The sequence below is a fragment of the Monodelphis domestica genome, chromosome 3, assembly GCF_027887165.1.
Source record: "Monodelphis domestica isolate mMonDom1 chromosome 3, mMonDom1.pri, whole genome shotgun sequence".
Lineage (NCBI taxonomy): Eukaryota > Metazoa > Chordata > Mammalia > Didelphimorphia > Didelphidae > Monodelphis > Monodelphis domestica.
The window spans coordinates 278,646,863-278,666,841 of NC_077229.1; the positions used below are offsets into that span (position 1 = coordinate 278,646,863).

The 19,979-nt window shown below is 34.6% G+C and overlaps 1 protein-coding gene across 3 annotated transcripts in view; it reads left to right on the plus strand.

Moving 5' to 3' along the window:
- The window catches only part of TAF4B (TATA-box binding protein associated factor 4b), a 198,555-nt gene that overhangs the window by 88,876 nt on the left and 89,700 nt on the right, over positions 1-19,979 (plus strand). For all 3 annotated transcript variants that reach the window (XR_464742.3, XM_007487580.3, XM_007487581.3), the window contains exons 8-10: positions 204-339; positions 1,211-1,316; positions 19,581-19,750. Coding sequence is in view for 2 of the 3 variants with exons in the window: in XM_007487580.3 (XP_007487642.1) it covers positions 204-339; positions 1,211-1,316; positions 19,581-19,750 (412 nt within the window). In the remaining variant the exon portion in view is untranslated. The remainder of the gene's footprint in view (positions 1-203; positions 340-1,210; positions 1,317-19,580; positions 19,751-19,979) is intronic.

Here is a 19,979-nt window from a genome sequence, read left to right on the forward strand (position 1 = left end):
ATTTGAAAGCTTCCCCTTTATTGCCCAAAGAAAATTTAGTCAAATGAACATGTTGATGTTGTATTCTCTTTATTTGTAGCTTGTTCATTTTAATTTGGTTTTGGTAGTTCTATGGTGATTTTTTTTTCCCCTTGTGGGTTATCTTATTTTCCTCTTGCCTTCTTTTTAAAACAAAAAAAAAATCAGTAGTTTATTATTTCCAGGTAGTACAACAGCCTTCTGGAAGCATTGCCAAACAAGTGACTGCTCTACCACATTCCTCAGCCCTGACCATTCAGAAATCTGGACAAAAGAGGATGCCCCTGAACACACTAATACAAACAAATCAATTTCCTACAGGTAGGGTTTTTCTGGCATTTTGCAGTCTGAATTTGGGACATCTTGTGGTGACAAAGGGGTGGTGGTGATGTTTTTGCTTTTTCCTTCTATCTAACAAAGGAGGGATGGAAAGGATTAGGATTTGACATAATGTTTTGTCGTAGCAATAAGTTGTAAGGTAATGTTATATGGCATATTGGAGATCAATAGAGAGCTAAGAAAAGTGGCCATGTATTCACCATTTGGTTGTATTTTGCTCACTGTTATTGGAGTGAGACTGTGCATGTTTGCGTGTGCACGTGTGGGTTCATGGCTTCAGGTGATATTGATGTTGGCACTGGAAAAGAGAAATCAGTAAATAAATAGTATTTCTTTCATTTAGAAAACTAAAGTGCTGAAAATGTGTTCTTTGTTTGGAACCAGCAAAAGTGATATTTTTGCTATCATGAATTTTAAGAAGGTAAAATGTTTTCTAAAAATTTGTTTTGGGTAGTCTTTGAAGGATTCTCTATTTTCAGTATAGCTTCAAGTAGTGATGTGTAGCTATTTGGCCAGTTTAAAAAAAAAACAAACCCAATAACTTGGATGAGAAGTTGAAACTTGAATTCTGTTTGAATAAAATATATATTTTTTATATATATCATATATATGTATGTGTATATGTATATATGTATAAAAATCAAATTAACATCTTGGGGGTAGGGATAAGACAAATTTTAAATAGAGAATGCATTCCAACTTCATTATTATGTCCCAGTTTGAGTGGACACAATTAGTTCTTTTTAATCTTAAAATTGTTTTTGATTAGACAGTATGTGAAATAATCATCTTGAATTTTTCCAGTTGTGCCATGTTTGTGTGTATGTGTTGTTTTTGTTTTTTTTCCCCTCAGCTTCCATTCTAAAGCAAATTACCCTGCCAGGAAATAAAATTCTGTCGCTTCAAGCACCTCCTGTTCAGAAAAACAAAATAAAAGAGAATGGAACAACATCCTTCAGGTAAAGAAAATAAAAAGCTAGAACTTCATATGACTTAAGGAATGATCTCAACAAGAAATAGACAGAACTGCAGATAGAGAATAACACTTAAAATTTATACTTTAAACTGTCTTTTTTGGCAGACTACAACCTTTAATAATGGGCAAGAAGAAATATTTACCTGCATATAAATAACTGCCCTTTGACTTTATAAGAAAATTTGACCCAGTTTTAAAATATATGTGCATATATAAACATAAATAATATACATATACAATAAATGTGTATATCAAATTGGTCCTTTGAGTTTTCTTTTCTCAATCAGCAAGCATTTAAGTGTTGACAGTATGCTGGATACTGTGTCAAAGACTGGAAAATTTGAAAAATTTGGAGAGAAAGTTAGTATCTTAATTCATTTGGAAATCAGAGTAAATAAAATGAAACATCTTTAAAAATTAGCTTAAATCTAGATTGAGCAATTGAATTCTTGTGGAGTTTAGATGTCACTGAACATAATTTGAAATTGATTAGTGGCCTTCAAAAATCTAAAGTGAAGGCAGGAATTATTTCCCTAAGTTTTAATTTTAACTTTCTGCCATGAAACCTGGCTTATAGCTGAAGTTATACTTAACCATTTATCTTTAGCAGCAAGTAGAAATTCTGTTAGCATATCATAAAAATGGAGAAGTAAATGGAACAGCATGTGAATTGATCCCATTTTCCTGTTGTTAAATGTATGGGTAAAATGTCCATAGAAATGCACAGTATCCAAAAATATTTAGAATGTTTATTAATCTTGCTTCTTAGGAAATGTTTTCCTTCTAAGATCTTTGGTTATGTTGCTAGTTGAAAGTCGTCTAGTATTGTCTTTTCTCACTTTTCATAACATTTAATTAGTGTTTGAATCTATTAAACTTTAGTTTATATGATGAATCAAGTCAGAGAATTATATAGTGAAACATTATTTGCCCTAGGTAATAGTAATTTAAACTTCAATTTAAAAGGTATCAGCACCTAAGAATATGATATATAATAGCATCATGGATCTTTCCATTTAAATTGTCTTTGAAATCTTTTATACTCTCATATAATGACAGTTGTACAGTATGGCACATCATAAAAAAGTCTTCTGATATTGTGTTTTACTAGACAGTATTGTTGTATATATGTATGCATTTATCTTTTTTAGTTTTCTCTTATTCTTTCCTTCTCTATTACTTCTCCTTCCCACTCTATTTTCATCAACTCTTTGGTGAGATTTAAACTTCTCTTGTACTTTTGTCAACTTAAAATAATCTACATATAATTATTCCATTTCCATATTGTTCCTGATTTCATATTTTTCCTAAATCTCTAATTTGTATTAAAATTGGTGAGATACGTTGTAGAAACTCTTTTTTCCAAAAATTTAAAAAGCAAAAAATCAATGTAACTTAATGTAAATTAACTGATTCATTAAGCTTGCTTGCTTTAAAGGCAGGCCTTATTAAAGTGAGGAGGTAGATATGTTTCTTTATTCTACACAGATAAAATACCATTCTTCAAATGGTTTTTGTTTTCTATCTCTAAACCATCAAATGGGCCATTTCTTAGTCTCCTTATGATGTTCAAATCATTGATCTTTCTACCTCTTTGGAACTTCATCACTGAGAGTGATGCTACTTGACTATAACCAGTACAAACATTCCATCAGTCCCCTAGTCACTAGTTACCAGTTTAAAGAAATTAATTTTTATTAATAAAATAAATTTTAAATGCATTTTTATTGCTATATCAACTATATTTATCTCTGTATCCCTCCTTAACAGTCATCCCTCATAACAAAGATGTTTTTGAAAAAGAGAAAAAAATCAATAAAATTGATAAATATTTTGAAAAAATATAATAGTATACTGTGTGGAGAGTGTTTTGTAGTTGTGTTGATATAGTTCCTTGTTTGTCTTGGCAGATAGATTCCTAAGTATTTTATATTCTCTAGGGTGATTTTAAATGGAATTTCTCTTTCTGATTCTTGTTGTGCTGAAATGGGTTGGAGATATATAGAAATGCTGATGACTTATGTGGGCTTATTTTGTATCCTGCAACTTTGCTAAAGTTGTTGATTATTTTGATAGCTTTTTGGTTGATTCTCTTGGATTCTTTAAGTAGACCATCATATCATCTGCAAAGAGTGATAGCTTGGTCTCCTCATTGCCAATTTTAGTCCCTTCAATTTCTTTTTCTTCTCTAATTGCTACAGCTAGTGTTTCTAGTACAATGTTAAATAATAGAGGTGATAATGGACATCCTTGTTTCACTCCTATAATAGTATACTATGCTCCACACCTGTAGACCTCACACCTGTTAAAATCAATTGTTGGTTGGACTCTTAATAATATTAATTAGGTGGTCGCCAGGGATTTAATTCTAAATCCCAAAATGAATTACTAAAGTAAATGGAATTTTGGTGGTTTATTTACAGTATTTATAATAGAAGGAAGATGTTAAGGAATGAGAGAGAAAGAGAAAGAGAAAAACTGGCTTCTTATTCCAGTTTAGAATTTCTAAGTCCCAGCTAGGGGAAGAGAGTCTCAAGAAGCTGGGCCTTACCTGGAGGCTTCATGCCTCCAGAAAGTGGGGTCACTAAGTCAACTTTTCACTCCCCAACGGTAACAGTCTAAAAGAAGTCTGGGTGTCTGTATTTCGGTCGCTTCTCCGAATCAGTTCCTGAATGTCGGAATGAATCTCTGAATCTCTGAATGCCCGTCTTTCCTTCAGCTCTAAGTGACTGATCCTTCACTCCAAGCCCAGGGTGACTGACTGTGTTTTTCAGTCCTTTTCCCCTCTATTTAAAGACCTTTTTCTCTTGTATCACTTCCTCTAAATTTTCACATGTACCAATCACCGCAGGCGCTTTTCTCCAGGACTGCCCACTCTTTAGTTCTCACCTTCTCTGGTTAGATTATATCTTTTTGGGTTACTTAAGTTCACCTTTTGTAATTAACACCTTTTTTGGTTAATTCACCTTTTGTAGTTACTAAACAACTTTTTGTAGTTAAAATCTAAAAATAGATTGTAGCTTACAATTCTAGCTTCACTATAAAGGAAGAGCTAAGTATCTTCATTGTTATAATCAGGAGATAGCTAAATCCAATCTTCACACACCCCTACCTCTTCAAAGGAATTATTTTGGTTATCTTTATATAGATTTTTTGAGGTCAAACTTGTTAAAATTTTGCAGCATTCAATTTTGTGTAGTTCTTTCTATTAACATTATTGTGCTCATTCTGTGTATTTTTTCCCCTGGTTTGCTAATTTCATGCATGTTTTATTAGTTTATGGAAGTCTTTCCATGTTTCTTTGTTCATCACATTTGTAATTTTTTACTACACAGTAATATTTCTTTACATTCATGTTCCCCAATTGGTTTACCTATTTTCCAATTGAAACATATACTGAATTTCCAGTTCTTTTCTGCTATAAAAAGTGCTAGTATAAATATTTTGGTATAAATGGAGTCTTTTTTTAAACTCCTTACTCTCTAACAGTGGAGGGTCAGAGGGTCTGTCTGAACATTTTAGTAATAACTTTCTTTACAAAATTTTTAATTGCTTTCTAGAATGTTGGTATTAATTTGGAACTCCACCAATGATGCATTATAGTAGGTGTATTTCTGCAACTCTTTCCAGATCATATTCCCTTCTTTTGTTATCTTTTCTTATTTTGTAGGCATTAGATAAAATCTCAGGGATTTTTGATTTTCATGTTTCTTATTTAGAGCATTCTTCTATGCAATTTAAAATTATTTATAATTCTTATCTCAAGAATTCTTTGCTCATATCCTTTCACCACTTCTCCAGCAATAGAATGACTTCTGGTCTTATACATTTCTTTTGTCTGAATATCTTTTTTTTCCAAACTCCATCAAAGATATTTGTTACAAAGACCTTTTCCCATTTGACTGCTTCCCTTCTTACATTGGATGTATTGATGTATGTGTGTGTGCGCGCGCAAAATACTTTCAGTTTTGTGTGATTAAAATTATTTTTATCTTTTATAATTGCTTCTTTTCTTTCTTTGGTTAAGAATTAATTTCTCACTCATAGCTCTAAACTGATTTGATACTTCTCTTCTAGATTTTTCATGGTATAATGTTTAATATTAATATTTTAATATCTTTGATAAAATAAATGACACTTTAATATTCACATCTGTTTTGAACTTGTTATGGAATAGGTATAAGAGATTGGTCTGAGCCATTTGATTTCTTCCAGACTGTTTTCTAGTTTTCCCAGGAATTGTTTTTTGCCTACATAATTTATATCAAGTTATCTATGATTTATCTAATCATGCTATTCTTAATAGGCATTGTCAAAATGTATATATGATTTTTGAGGCTAGCCAAAATAATTTTGAAGTTTTAAGTGTATCTTGTTTTATTAAAGAAATTCTGGAAAATGTGTGTTAAATTTATGTTCAAGGTTTTCAATCTTAATTCCTAATCTTTAGTCACTTTTTAGTTTGACTTCTCAGGTTGCTTTCAATGATCTGTCAAACACATAAGTTTTAGTAGGGGATCAGTAATGTGGTAAAGGCTAGTGCAAATTGTTTCCGACATATCTGTTAGTCTAAAGATTTTACATTAAAATGATGGCATGTGGGAAAAAATTGAAATTGGAGGTTTAGTTAATATTGGTTTGGAGACCATAATTTAGTTTTCCTTTGTTATTGTCATGTAAATTTTTATGTTGTATAGGACAATGGCTTTTGTTAGAGATGCCAGTAAATATTTTCTTGAAAGTAGAAAGTATGTATCCTTTAAGGAAAAAATGTTACTTAAAAAAGTCATTGTATATTACCCAGCATATGTAATCTGCAATTTTTTTATGTATATTATGTTAGACACTGTGCTGGAGATACAATACTAAGCATAAAATAGTTTCTACTTGTAAGGAATGTGATTATATTTTGATGGCAGAATAACCAATGCTTATACATATATATATAGGGAATAAATATAAAGAGAATAGACAAATACAAATAAGGAGTTAAAATACAATGTATTTTAGGAGGGAAGTTACTATCACCAGTTGAGGGGGACAGGAAAGGCTTCTCATAGAAAGTAGCTATTAGGCTGCCTATTAAAATAAGGGTTTCATTGGGGTGAAAGGAAACACATTCCAAGCATGAAGGCAGCCAGTGTAAAAGGCACAAACAACAAAATAAAGAATTTTGTATTTGAAGAATACAAAGAAGGCCAATTAGGTTGTGTTGTATTGAAATGGGGAAGGGAGAGTAATATCCCAACAAGTATTCAGAGGTTTAAGCCAGGTTGTGAGGAGTTTTAGAAACTAAACAGAGGAGTTTCTGTTTTATTCTAGAGGCAATAATGAGCATGTCTCAAGGAAACTCTGAGAGCAGGGTAAGGGATAGATAGAAATGGTCAGAGACTTGAGCCAGGAACTCAGATTAGGAGACTTGCATTGATCTAGGTGAGGGGTGATGGGGATCTGAACTAAGAGGAGAAGGGTCCGTGTGTAAGTGTTGGATAAACTAAATCTTGTGACAAGGAAATCACTTTAAAAGACTGATATATATTAATTTAAGGTCGCCAAGGAATTCAGCTATGTAATTCCTAAATGAAAACTCAAGTCAGCCGTCAACCTTTTATAGAGTTTAATTTCAAACAGGAGGAAGAAAGGAATTAGAGATAGAGAGAGAGAAAGGGGAGAGAAGGGAATAGGGCTTAAATACCCCCTCTGTTTAGGCTGGGCCAAAAAGGCCCAAGCCCTTAGATAGCTGGGGCAAAGAAATGAGATCAGTCCCTATTACTCACGTGACCAAAATGGAGAAACAGTCTCAAAGGCCCCCACCTTCAGCTTCCTTCAGAGCAAGCTTCTCAGAGCACACTCCAACCACTCAGACCAACTCCTCAACCACCCCCCTGAGTCTTCAGACCCCTCTATCTTTAAGGAAACCATCCAAGTTCCCTCCCCTCAGTTCTCACATCTACCAATCACTGTCCATCAATTTCCCTGTGCCAATGGAGGCTCTAGCTTAACCCAGGACCGCCCAGAGGTCTCTGGCTTTGCACATGTCTGTTGAAGGTCATATTTTCAAATAATTAATTCTTTGATCCTTTGCTACAGCCCTTCCTAAATCCTGTTAGCCTGAGTAGGGTAGAGATTGGAATAATTAAATTTTGATCTATGCTGCAGCCCTTCCTCAATCCTGTTAGGACTGAGTAGGGTGGAGATTGATTCCAAGTATCTCCATTGTATCAATTCTAAAATCAATCATGACTCAAAGAAATTCCTGTTCTATGCTTAAGCATAGGTCAAAGTCCTTTCCATTGTTCAGCAAAAGGTTTCTGTCCTAAAGTAATCTTAAGAAGGGAGGAGGAGGAAACTCTCATGCCAATGGGGTTCACATTCCAATAGCCAAGACCCACTATCAATAGGAAATTTTTCAAGTATGAAATTTCCCAATGGTGAAATTTTCCAACATTTATAAGTCTAAGAAATTTTGAGGTTTACAATCTTTAATTTCAAGCTTTTCTTACATTGTCCCTGGTCTCAAGGAGCTCATATTCTAATGAGGAAAACAATACATAAGGAAGATTTCAGCTGTTGGAACAGTTCCATGGTCCATCAGGCCCAAAGGCAAAGCAAATGGCAATGCCTCCTCTTTATTGTAATTTCCACTGATAAAAATTATGTTAGTTTCTGATGTTGAACCATTTAACTGTGCCAAGGACTTTAGTGACACAGTGCTTCATGTGGTTTGAGAGAATGCAAGGAGTTCAGCTAATCATGGGAATTCTAAGGATGATAGTGCTTGTGATAGAAAGAAGCAGTGAAATTAGGAAGAGGGTTGGGTGAGGGAAGGGGAAAGAGAATGAGTTCTGTTTTGTACATATTCAGTTTTAGCTGACTCCAGGACATTCAGTTTGGAATTTCTATTAGGTCCTGGTGACATTGGGTTATATAGATGAAGAATTTGAGGTCCGGGTCAATTGGAATGTCAACTTTGGAGTATCAAACTAGTGAATTAATGGCAGAACTTATGATTTCTTAGACTGACTCTTTATATAGTAATTTGGCCTTGTTGACAGTTGCTTGTCCAGTGCTCTTTGAGCTATTTGATGTATAACCAGGCCTCTGTGTACCATTACCGTATGAAGACAGTTCTCTGACCTGAGCCTTGAGCTGCTGCTAGCATTCCTTGTGGCTACTATTGCAGCCATGCATCTTTACTTCATTGCCTGCAGGTTGCCACCATTGTTGGAATCATCCTCATTCAAGTTTATCTCCTGGCTGCTGCTGTTTCCCAGCTTTTCCCAGCTATGCGATTTTGCTTGAAGGCTATTTTTCCCCTTTGTATATCTTATAGTTACTATTTGCCAATTTGTATTATTGCAACTCTTCAAGTGATGACCCCCTTCCAATATGTACTGGCCAGTTTGACCATGTGTGCAGCATATAATTTCATTTGACTATTACACAATTTTTTTTACTCTGACATGTTACAAAAAGAAAGCATTTTTAACCTGAAAGAGGATGAGGGAATTGATCATGTTTGCAAAACCTTAGTATTTCTTGAACACACACACACACACACACACACACACACACACACACACACACACACACACACAGAGGCATGTGCGTGTGCACTCAACCATTGAGAATTGAGCTTAGAGAGCTAGCTCCCTTTAGCCTGGTTAGTAATTCCTCTATGAATTTGTAGTTTAAACTTTCTATTTTTTCTGAACATGTTCTTTAAAAATTTTTTAAATTTAGCATATCTTACGGTTTTGAAACAAATTTAAAGAGGAAGCACATATTGAAAATCCTAGTATTCCCTGCCTTGACTCTTTAAGTGAGGACAAAGTCATCAAATAGGTCTCATTTTTGCCTTTTAGTCCTAAAAGGTGGAACAAAAGAACCTTGATAATGGTAGGAATAATCAGTTCTTCACTTTGATTTTTTACTTTTACTTCACTTTTAAACTGATTATAACTTAGTGATATATACACATGTTCAGACTGACACGTTCACTTTTTTAAAGCCTTTACTCTTACTATATATTTCTTAATTTGAGGTTTAAACCTGAAGACCTCTCTTTTTTTTTTTTGGCAGTAAACCAAGATGGCTTGGAGGGAGAATATACAGTTTGTGGACACCAGAGGGTGCTAGAGACTCATGTTACAATTGGCATATTTTCGGGCCAGAATTGACAAGAGTATTAAAAATGTTCTATAGAAATCCTGTTTTGTCTCTTCTGTGGGAATGTGTATTAATTTAATTTCTAGTTACTAAAGTTGCTTTGAGAGCTAAATGAGCTTTTAAGAGATTCAAGGCATCTCAAAAAATTATTTTAGGAACTTTTAGGAAAAACCGACTGTAGAAAAATATGTGATTGCATAGAGTTTAAACTCCATTAACTTAAGAATCATTGGTTTTGTTGTATATAGCAATGTAGCATATCTTATAAGATTTAGTAGCTAGTTGAATAAATGTAAATATCTACTAATATACTTCAAACATTGCTAATGATTATAGTATCTTACCCTTATTAGCAAAGCTTTTTTATATATGTTGCCTGTTTGATCCTCATGATCATGTTTTGAGGCAGAAAGTGATAATATTTTACAGAAAAGAAAACTGAGACTGAGAGAGGTTATGATTGATTTAAGGTTACCTATCTTATGAAGAGTTAAAATTTGAACTTTGGTTATCTCATTCTACTACCACTAAAGAACATATATTGTTAGCTGTTAGAGTGAGGAGAGTTAGTGAAAGGAATGCTCAGGTTACTTAAAATTTTATCTTAAAGAATGTGAGGAACTTCATTTGATAGTGTAGAGCTAAAGAGACATATTAAGTTGGGGAACTGTTTTGGGCCACAGCATGGAAATACATGGCAATAGGTAGCCTTCAGTGTTTTTTAAACAGGGTTATGACCTGAAAACTAAACTATCTTGACAAACATATACAGATTAACTAGAAATAAAAGATGCTTCAGGTAGGAAGACTACATGGAGATTGCTGAAATAATTTGGACATCTTGAAGGTTTTTTGATTCAGGTGGTTACTTGAAATGGCAAAAGATCACTTTTAAAAAGCAATTTATTGATAAAACTCTGTAAAAACGGTGACCTGGTTTTATAAAATGCTTCATGTCCAAATTAGCGTATTAAGTTCTCTAGAGACTGCCAAAAATATAAAAGTATAGTTCTAGTTTTTCAGGAGCTTATGATATTGATTAGGGGGAAAGGGCAAGAGTTAAAGAATAATTGGTATATACATGATTGATACTATCAATGAAAGATGTGGGAGGATGAATCAAAATAGGGGAAAATCATTATAGTTTGTTTCATGGAGAGTTCCGAATTAGACTGACCCTTGAAGTGTATGGGATTTGGATTAAAATCATGATGGGCAAAGGGAATTTTAAATGGGAAGAATAGCATGGAAAAAGTATAGTGGCAGAAATCAGTATACTATATATGAAATATAGAAGGAGATAGAGCTGATGGCTTGCTGAATAGAGTGCTAGGAAGATGTGAGTTCAGATCTTGCCTTAGACATTTATTGGTTATGTGACCCTAGGCAAGTCCCTTAGCTTCTGAGCTCAGACAGCCTCTGCTTTTTTAGAATATATGTATTCTTGTCCTTCATTCCTAATTGATTCTGCATATATTTGTCAGAATAGTTTCTTGATACAGTTTTTGTGTTACAACACTGGTTAAAATCTGTCATGACCACCTGCTGCCATATCCATGCCTTTTATTTCTTCTCTGTCAATTGAAGTCCATTTTTATATAGTGTAATAGAATACAAATGAGTAGGAAAAGGAGACATATTGAAAGTATTCCCAAAGTTGGTTTATTTTACTTTTGTGTCTTTGTTTTTATCCAGGAAGGATTTTCTTAGTGGAGGTGTGGGTTAATATTGTGAATTTATACCCGAAAGTCCTCAGAGAAGACCTCAGAGGTCATCAAATCACTTTCTCTCCCTCCACCCCTTTTTAATAAAGAGAGTAATTGGAAAATCAGCAATGTTTTTGTTTTTTGAAACAGCAATAAAAATTTTTAAAAGGATTATGAGGATAGAGAAAAAAGGTCAAAAGTCCTCTTAAGGCAAGAACTTGAGAAAATGTGTTGGCTGATACTTTTCATTCAGCTTCCCTAATTTAAGGAATTTAATTGCTTTATGCAACTTGGACTTGTGAGATTGTCTACCATTAAAGACTATGCAACTTCCTTGTCTGCACTTCATTTTAAAGGAATAAGATTCTCCAACTAACTTGAAATAGGAACAAAATTAACTACACATTTAAAAGAATTTACTTAAATGGTTTTTACCTATTGATGAATAAATATGACTACTTTTTAATATTTTTTGCTCCCTTATTTTTTTTCCTTTAATTTACTTCTCTTACTTTTCCCTTTTATATAGTTAAAACTGGTATAAATATTGATAATTCCATTTCTTAATGTTTTTGCATCATTATATCTGCCTTTCCATACATTTTTATACTCATTATCTTAATTCTTCTTTTGCTGCTGCTTCTGCTTCTTCTTTTTTTTTTTTTTAATATATAAACCCTTACCTTCCATCTTGGAATCAAAGTTCAAGGTAGGAGAGTGGTAAGGGCTAGGTAATGGAGGTTAAATGACTTGCCCAGGGTCACACAGTTGGGAAGTGTCTGAGGACAGATTTGAACCTAGGACCTTCCATCTCTAGGCCTGGCTCTCAATCCACTGAGCTACCCAGGTGCCCCTTTCATGTTGATAGTAGTAAGCAATAGTTTGGCCATTTTCCTGCCATTGAACACCTCAGTTGTTTCCAATTCTAGAACATTAATTCTGAAGAGTAATACTCAGCTCAAACAAGGAAGTTGTTTTCCTAGGCCGAGAAGAAATGGAGTTAATTCTTTGTGAACACTAATTCATTTGTAATCTTTTTTAAAAAACAAAACATTGTTGTTTTGTTACTTAGGGGAAGGGAGTGAGGTGTGTGTGGCTCATGGAATGAATTGATGTATAAAAATATCTGTGTTTAGATAGATAAATAAACTGGCTAACATAGGGAGTGGGTATATATTTTTTTAACTTATGATTACTTTTAGTATTGCTTTAGGTGCTTACTTGGTAGCACCTTTTGCCAACAACCTGTGTTTTAGAGATTCCTTGGAATACTAGAGAGGTTGTAGCACTGCCAATCGAAGGTCAAATAGTAGAGGTTATGTCATAGTTGGCCAGGTACAGCTAGATAAATTGCAAAGTTGAAGTCAACTTTATTAACTGGGAATATAGGTCTATTAACTGGGAATATGTCCAGTGGTAACTAGTGTTGGGATTTCCAATACATTTTGGGTTTTTTTTGGGACCAGCTATCAAATTTATATATTTCTGCTATCCTGCATTTTTATTTCTTCAATATTTCATTATCTCTGACCAGAAGAAAAAGAACGGTTACTTTTAAGTCAGTTTTGAACCCCAGTAGCAATTCTTCTCAAAATCAAACTGATAGCAATTCTAGTTTGTTAGGAGTTTGAAAGTAATGGAATAATAAGAAATATTTTATATGTCTGCAATTCATCTAGGCTGTTCCTATTTCTGACTAGAAAGAATCATCAAAAGTTGTTGGGTTTCTTTAACCAGACTTTCCTCAGAATTAGAAGAGAAATAATTATTATTTAAAAGAGAATATAAAAAGTTCCCAGTTCTGTCTTCCCGTAATATGGACTTGACTTTATTTCCTGTGGGAGAGGGAGTGTCATTTATACATGCCAACTGCATTGTTATCCCAGAATTATTCTCTTGTGAAGAAAGCAGCAGTGCCAATAATGAAGGTGAGCCTTTTACTTTACTGCATGGATGTTACCTGGTAAGATCAAGGCTTTGTATGTGATGTATCTTTCTATATCTGGCTAACTGTGACATAGTCTAGAATGATGATGCTCCCTTCTTGATGTAGGGAAGTGAGAAAAAGAGTGGAAAATACTCTAGTGGAAGATGAGAACATCTTACAAACTTGCTTTTAAAAAGTAGGCATTGATAATTTTGTCATGTAAGGTTTTTATTAATAATACATAGAATTTGTATAGTACTTTAAAGTTTGAAAAACACTTTGCATATGTTACTTCACTCATACATCACAATAGTTTTGTAAAATCATACCCCCATGTTGTAGATGTGAAAATTGAACTAAGAGAAATTGTGTCTTATCCAAGTCAAAAGAAATACAAGTAAGTATCTATCCTCCTATCTTAGGGGTAGGATTTGAATTCAAATCTGCCTGATTCTAAGTTTAACACACACAGTGGATTAAAAAGATCAAGGGAAAACTTTTAAAGTTCTTTTTTGAGCCATTTTCCAGTATGAGGATAATGCTATGGATTTTTAAAAGTTGTATTTTTATTGATGTCTTGCATCACATTGATTTTTTTTTAAAATTACTCCTTTCATCTAGGAAACCCAGTGGATAGAATGTTGAACCTGGAGTCAAGAAAACCTGAATTAAAATCTAGACTCAGACATATAGTCTCAGATTAGTTCTATGACTCTATGAGCAAGTCACTTAACCTCTGTCTGCCACAGGTTCTTCAACTGTAAAATGGGGTTAATAATAGAATCTACCTTGTAAGGTTGCTATGAGGATCAAATATGATATTTGTAAAGTGCTTGGCATAGTGTATGATATAATAGATACTTAATATGGTTCTTTTCCCTTTTCTCCCCTCTCTGAAAGGAAAATAGCGATTATAATAACAAAAGTGGACTTTTTGCATTAATATAAGTTACCTGATAAGATTGAGGGCTTTTCCCCTGTCTCATACCCCAAGTTGTCTTTTATAGCAAAAAAATTTTGAAATGGGGGGGAAAGCAGTTCAATAATATTAACATAATAATATACTATTATCTAACAGTATATGCAACATTCTGCACCCAAAGCCCTGTATCCCAGCAATGAAAGGAAAGGAGTACTATTCTTGACTTTTATTCAGTGCTGAACTTGGTCATTGTAATTAAAATTTTGGGAATTAAAAAGTGTTTTTTTCCATTTACATTGTATATATTGTTTTGCAGTTGAGTTTACTCTTTGCATAAGTTTATATAAGTCCAAATGGACTAGGGAAAATAAAACCTCTATTTTGATTCTTTGTCAATATAGATTTCTGTAGTTTTTAGACTTGAAAGTTTCTTAATCATAGGGTCACAGAGTTTTTATGTGTCAAGAGGTTGAACACGATTCCAGGTCTTTCAGATTTTTAGGCTGGTTCTTTATCGGCTATACCAGCATTGGTGAACTTTTAGAGATTGCTTGCTCAGACTGTACCTTCAAGCTGCCTATGAGGCCACTTTTCCCCCCACCCCCACCCCGGCATTACTCCAGACAGTGGAGGAAGTGCTCACATTGGGTGTCTGGACAGAAGGGTGGACCATGTAAAAAATGTCCTTGGGTGCTTTGGAGGTGGGGAAAGGAACAACCCCCTCCATGCTGTCCAGCACCTGTGCCTTGCCTTTGCCAATATGGCACTATATTCAATCACATTTACTTGCTGCAGTTGGGTTTTGCTGTTGCCAAAATGATGGGCATCTACTTATTTCCAATTATTTGCTATCACATAAAAGCTTATTATGAATTGTTTTGAGTATATGGCACTTTTTGTCTTTGATCTCTAAGCAGTAAGGTTTCTGAACCAAAGGGCATTGACATTTTCATTACTTAAATCTTTTTTTAAACCCTTACTTTCTTAGAATAAATACTATGTGTTACTTCTAAGCAGTAAGGGCTAGACAATGGAGTCAAATGACTTGCCCAGGGTCACACAGCTAGGAAGTATCTGAGATCAGATTTGAACTTAGGACCACCTCCCATCTCTAGACCTGGTTATCAATCCACTGAGCCACTCTGTTGGTGCCCCCCCCCCCCCCCCAATTACTTAAATTTTTAAAAAATCTGTAATTCTAAATTTCTTTCCAGGATGATTGTATTAAATTGCCATCTCCACTAACTAATTATTGTGCCTAGCTTCCCTCAGTCTCACCAGTATTAAATGACTATTTCCAGCTACTGTCATCTTGCCAGTTTTTCTCAGTGGGTGAGGTAAAAATCTCTAGTAGTTTTGATCTGCATTTTATCTTTTTAGTGATTTGGAACTTTCATTCATATGGTTGTTATTAGTTTACAGTTCTTGATTTTTTTTAACTCTTAGTTCTTGTCCTAGTAATAATTCTGGGACAGAAGGGCAAGGGCTATGCAAACAGGGTTAAATGAATTGTCCAAAGTCATACAGCTAGGAAGTGTCTGAGGCCATATTTAAACCTAGGTACTCTTGACTTCAGCTCTGGCTCTCTCTCTGCTATGCCAACTATCTGCCCCCACTGATTTTTTAAATAAAGTGATCTTTTTATAATCAATTTTAACGTTGGAATAACTCAGCCTTGTTAGAATACATTTCAAAGAATGAAATTCTGTTTCTAAACTGCCTTGATGTTTGGATGGATTTAGTATATAAATATTGTAACCCCTACTGAGCACATAGTAGGTACTCGAGAAATATTTATTGCTTGGCACTTCCCAGACTACCACTATTTGCGGTATATAAAGTTCTATATGGACTTAAATTAGAGGAATTGCTTACTAAGAAAAATTATGAAATTTCCTTGCTCTAGACTGCAATAAGAAAATCATAATCTGTCTTCTAGGTTTAGTTAATTAAGGATATTGTCTAAAAGTAGGATAGATTGTCAGTGTCCTTACCAGTCTACAAGACTTTTTATTTACTAGTAAAGATTCTTACTTCTTAAAACCTGTAAACATACATTGACTTTATTTTTTTTTCTAGTTTCTTCCTTTAATTCCATTTCGTGTCCCCTGAGCTGACTAGAGCTATTGTGTTGAGTCTATGGAGAACAGTTAGTGGGTGAGAATTTATACTTTTGTAAAACAACAGAGTTTTAGTTGGGAAATGCTGGGCTAGATGCAAGACTTCATGTAATCCCTTCCAGCCTTGTGATTCCAATATTCACTTTGAATCTTGAAAGAAATAAAAAATTGTCGAAAAGGACTTTGACTACCTTTTTAAGAATTATGCTTTATAACTTTCATGTGCTATTTTTTACCTCATGCTTAGAAATCCTGTTCATTCTGTTGCCTTCCTTTACTAATCCATAGTGTCTTTTGTTTCCTTCAGGACAACCTCCTTCCTATTTCTAGAGGAGTTTTTCATCTGTTCCTCAGTCTTATAGGGTGCTGTTCTCTGTGGCACTTTCTCCCTCAGCAGGGTCCTCTTCTATTTCTCCTGTCTGTTACCATGGCAACTGGCAGCTGGGCTAGAGGGAGCTGTGCTCAGCCTGGGGCCAGATGGGAGGAGGTAAAGCAGGCAACAGATCTTGTAGGGGCAGTTCCCTGCATGCCTGTGGAGTAGGATTGTAAAGAGATTCTAGGAAAACAAGGTACATCTTCATTTACTGAAGTCATCTTCAAATTCTCTTGGGTCCACTGAAGAGCCAAGGAATACCAGTCTACTTCTACCATTATGTTTCATGCTAAGGAAGCACATGGGTTGGCCCTGGGATTGGAGCCCATATATAAATTCTCAGCAGAAGTAGTTGTAGTGGGCTTGGCATCTGGCTTTAATACATACCTGATTGCAAATATTCATTGTTTTTCAGGCAGTATTATTAAGATTGTGTTGTATTTTATTCCTTTGCCATGCTATCAGGCTATCCTAACCATATATTTAAGAGAAAGATGAATTTATGTTTTTAACCCAGCCTGCAATTATAATCCATTTTTTATATCCCTCAACTTAGTTTCCTCTAATAATGCTCAGTTATTTGAATCATGATAAAGAGAACCATGAGACTATGTCAGGTGTGTGAGGCAAACCTATAGAAAAAAGTTCGTTCTTCTGTGTCTGAGCCTGATCTTGAATGTGAAGTCTGTACTACTGAATATGGAAATACCTGTTTTGGTACTTGGAATCATTATCTCTGAGAGTTAGAAGAGCCTTTAGACATTTTATATGTTTTTATAGTGAATGAGAGAGACAGAGATAGAGAGACAGACAGACAGGAAGGGGGAGGGAGGGAGGAAAAAAGGAAGGAATGGGGGGGGGCAGCGATAGAAGAAGGAGGGGGAGAGGAAAAGAGTAAGGAAGAGAGAGAAAGAGGTGGGGGAGAGTCAGCTTCTCTTTTTATGGAGAAGGAAATAAGACCACAGATGAAAAGTAAATTATTAAAGGTTGCATACTAAGAAATTGAACTGAGGCTTATTTTATTATTTTTCTCACAGGAATTCTTCCCTTCTCCTTCCCTTTCCCTTTCCTTCCTCCCCCTTCCCCCCATTATAGATTTAGAGCTGAAAGGGACTTTAAGGGTCATTGCATCCAATCCCTTTATTTCTATGAGGAAACTTAGGCCCACAGGTTATGTGGCTTCCCCTAAGATATATTGAAGAGTTAAGTGGCAGAGCCAGAAATTGAACTCTCATCCTTAAATTCCAAATATAGCTCAATTCTACTATAACCTACAACTAGTTATACTTTGTAAAAAATATACAACCCCAAAATGTTTACATATTAATTTTAAAAGATTGAAATGAAACACATATGACATGTTACATAGATATTAAATTAAATCTGTTTCTTTAATATCCTATAAATATCATGTAATTTAGAGGATTCTATCTCCATCCCCACTAGTTTAGGTATACTTTTTCCATAATAAATTTCCTTGCATTCAAGCAAAGATAGTATGTGGATTTTTAGCCTTTTAAAAATACTGTGGATCTTCCTGCCAACACAAATGCGTCTCATTTCGTCTGCTTCTTACTTTGTATATATTTGAGGTTTTAATTATATTTGTCAAGGTATCTCACCTGCTCTTATACTTGTTCAACTATTATTCCCAATACTGTTTTTAGGGTTAGGTGTTGTTAATGCCATTGTGCACTTTTAGGCTGGACACTGAGATCATCCACTCTTGGGCACTTGACCTTGGCAATTATATTTTTATTTTCCTTTCTTGGAACAGATGCATTACTACAAGGATGATCATTTAATCTTGTGACAGAGCATTGAGCTCAGGCACAGAATGATGAAAAGTTTGATTGAGATGAAGGGCCCTTTGTGATTTAGTTCAACCCCACCATGGTATATAGATGGCAAAGTGGTGCCCTCAGAAGTTAAAAGATTTGCTCAAGGTTGCACAGTGAATTTGGAATTAAGCCCCAGACCTGAACTGAGTTCTCCTGATTTGTCTAATCCTGGGCTTTTTCTGTCTATAAATGAAAAGAAATTCCTTGCTTATGTCGCCATAGTTATACAAATTGTGTTACTGAATATGTGTCTGTGGAATGACAAGGAAAGTGCTTGGTGATGGATACTGGGAAAAGGATACTTTAATTGATTGTATTATTCACTATTCCCTGTTATATATTTTAATATTGTAATCATTATTTAGTATTTTTTGCTTAACAACACAGCTGCTTTTTTCTGCTAGTTGCACAACTAGGAGAAGGTTGTAGATTTCCATGTTAGCCTTCTACAACTCTTTGTTTTTATACTTTTTAATGGAGTGACTCATCTGTAGAATATGGATTAATTTATTCTTTTTTTCCTCTCTGGACAGAGTATGTAAAAAGTAGATGCAAAGTGGGGAAAGTGTATCTTACTTGGTCTTAACTTTATTAAAATGGGTAATGATTTATTAGTATCAAAATGTCCTCTCTGGGAACATTTATTTATCCTTGGTAGTTTAGGAATTAGGAATCTATTCCTGCTACACGTAAAGAAATGATGACATATTCCTTTATCATTATCAGTGTCTCTTAAGGAATAGTTACTTCACCCTTTAATTTTCATTGTAAAACTTAAAAAAAAAAAGGTTAAATCATATTGGCAGTTCTTCCTTCCTCATAGCCTAGTATCAGTGTCATGGACAGATGTCTTGACTGGGGTGGACCTGAATAACCTGCAACAACTATGAGTGAAGGAGTTGAAAAGGTTTGTTATGGTTTTACTGCACTTGTGATGATTTTGATGCTTCTGATTGGGGGGAGGAAGAAAAGAGGAAGAGAACCATGAAAGGTAAGTTGTCTCAGGATCCCTCCTACCAGACCAAAATGTGCTTTAATACTTAGTGGTAGTAGACTGTATTGTTATTTCTGTCAGTGACTCAGTTAAGTTGGACAAAATAACTGTTCACATATAGGAGACTAGTTTGGTGGCTTTCTTCCTGTCCTAAATTACAAAAAAGAACAAAGCAAGAACTTGTCTTTCTATTAGAGACGAAGATGACATCAATGACGTCACTTCCATGGCAGGAGTCAACCTCAGTGAAGAAAATGCTTGCATCTTAGCAACAAACTCTGAATTAGTCGGCACGCTGACTCGTTCTCATAAAGAAGAACCATTCCTTTTTACGGGGGCTCTCCAAAAGAGAATTTTAGACATTGGTAAGTTTGAATGTTTCTGTGACAAGTAATGAGCATGGTGGTGTTGATACATATGGTAAAAAGGATAAAAAATGCTTGTTACCACATGACCTTTAATATTGACAATATTACAGGGGGGAAAACTTTCCAGGCAAGAATGTGTAGTCTAATGACTCCAGAACTCCTTGAGATTTGAACATTTCTTCAGATTTCATGGATATGGTGGGGCAAGAAATATTTTTTAGAAAGG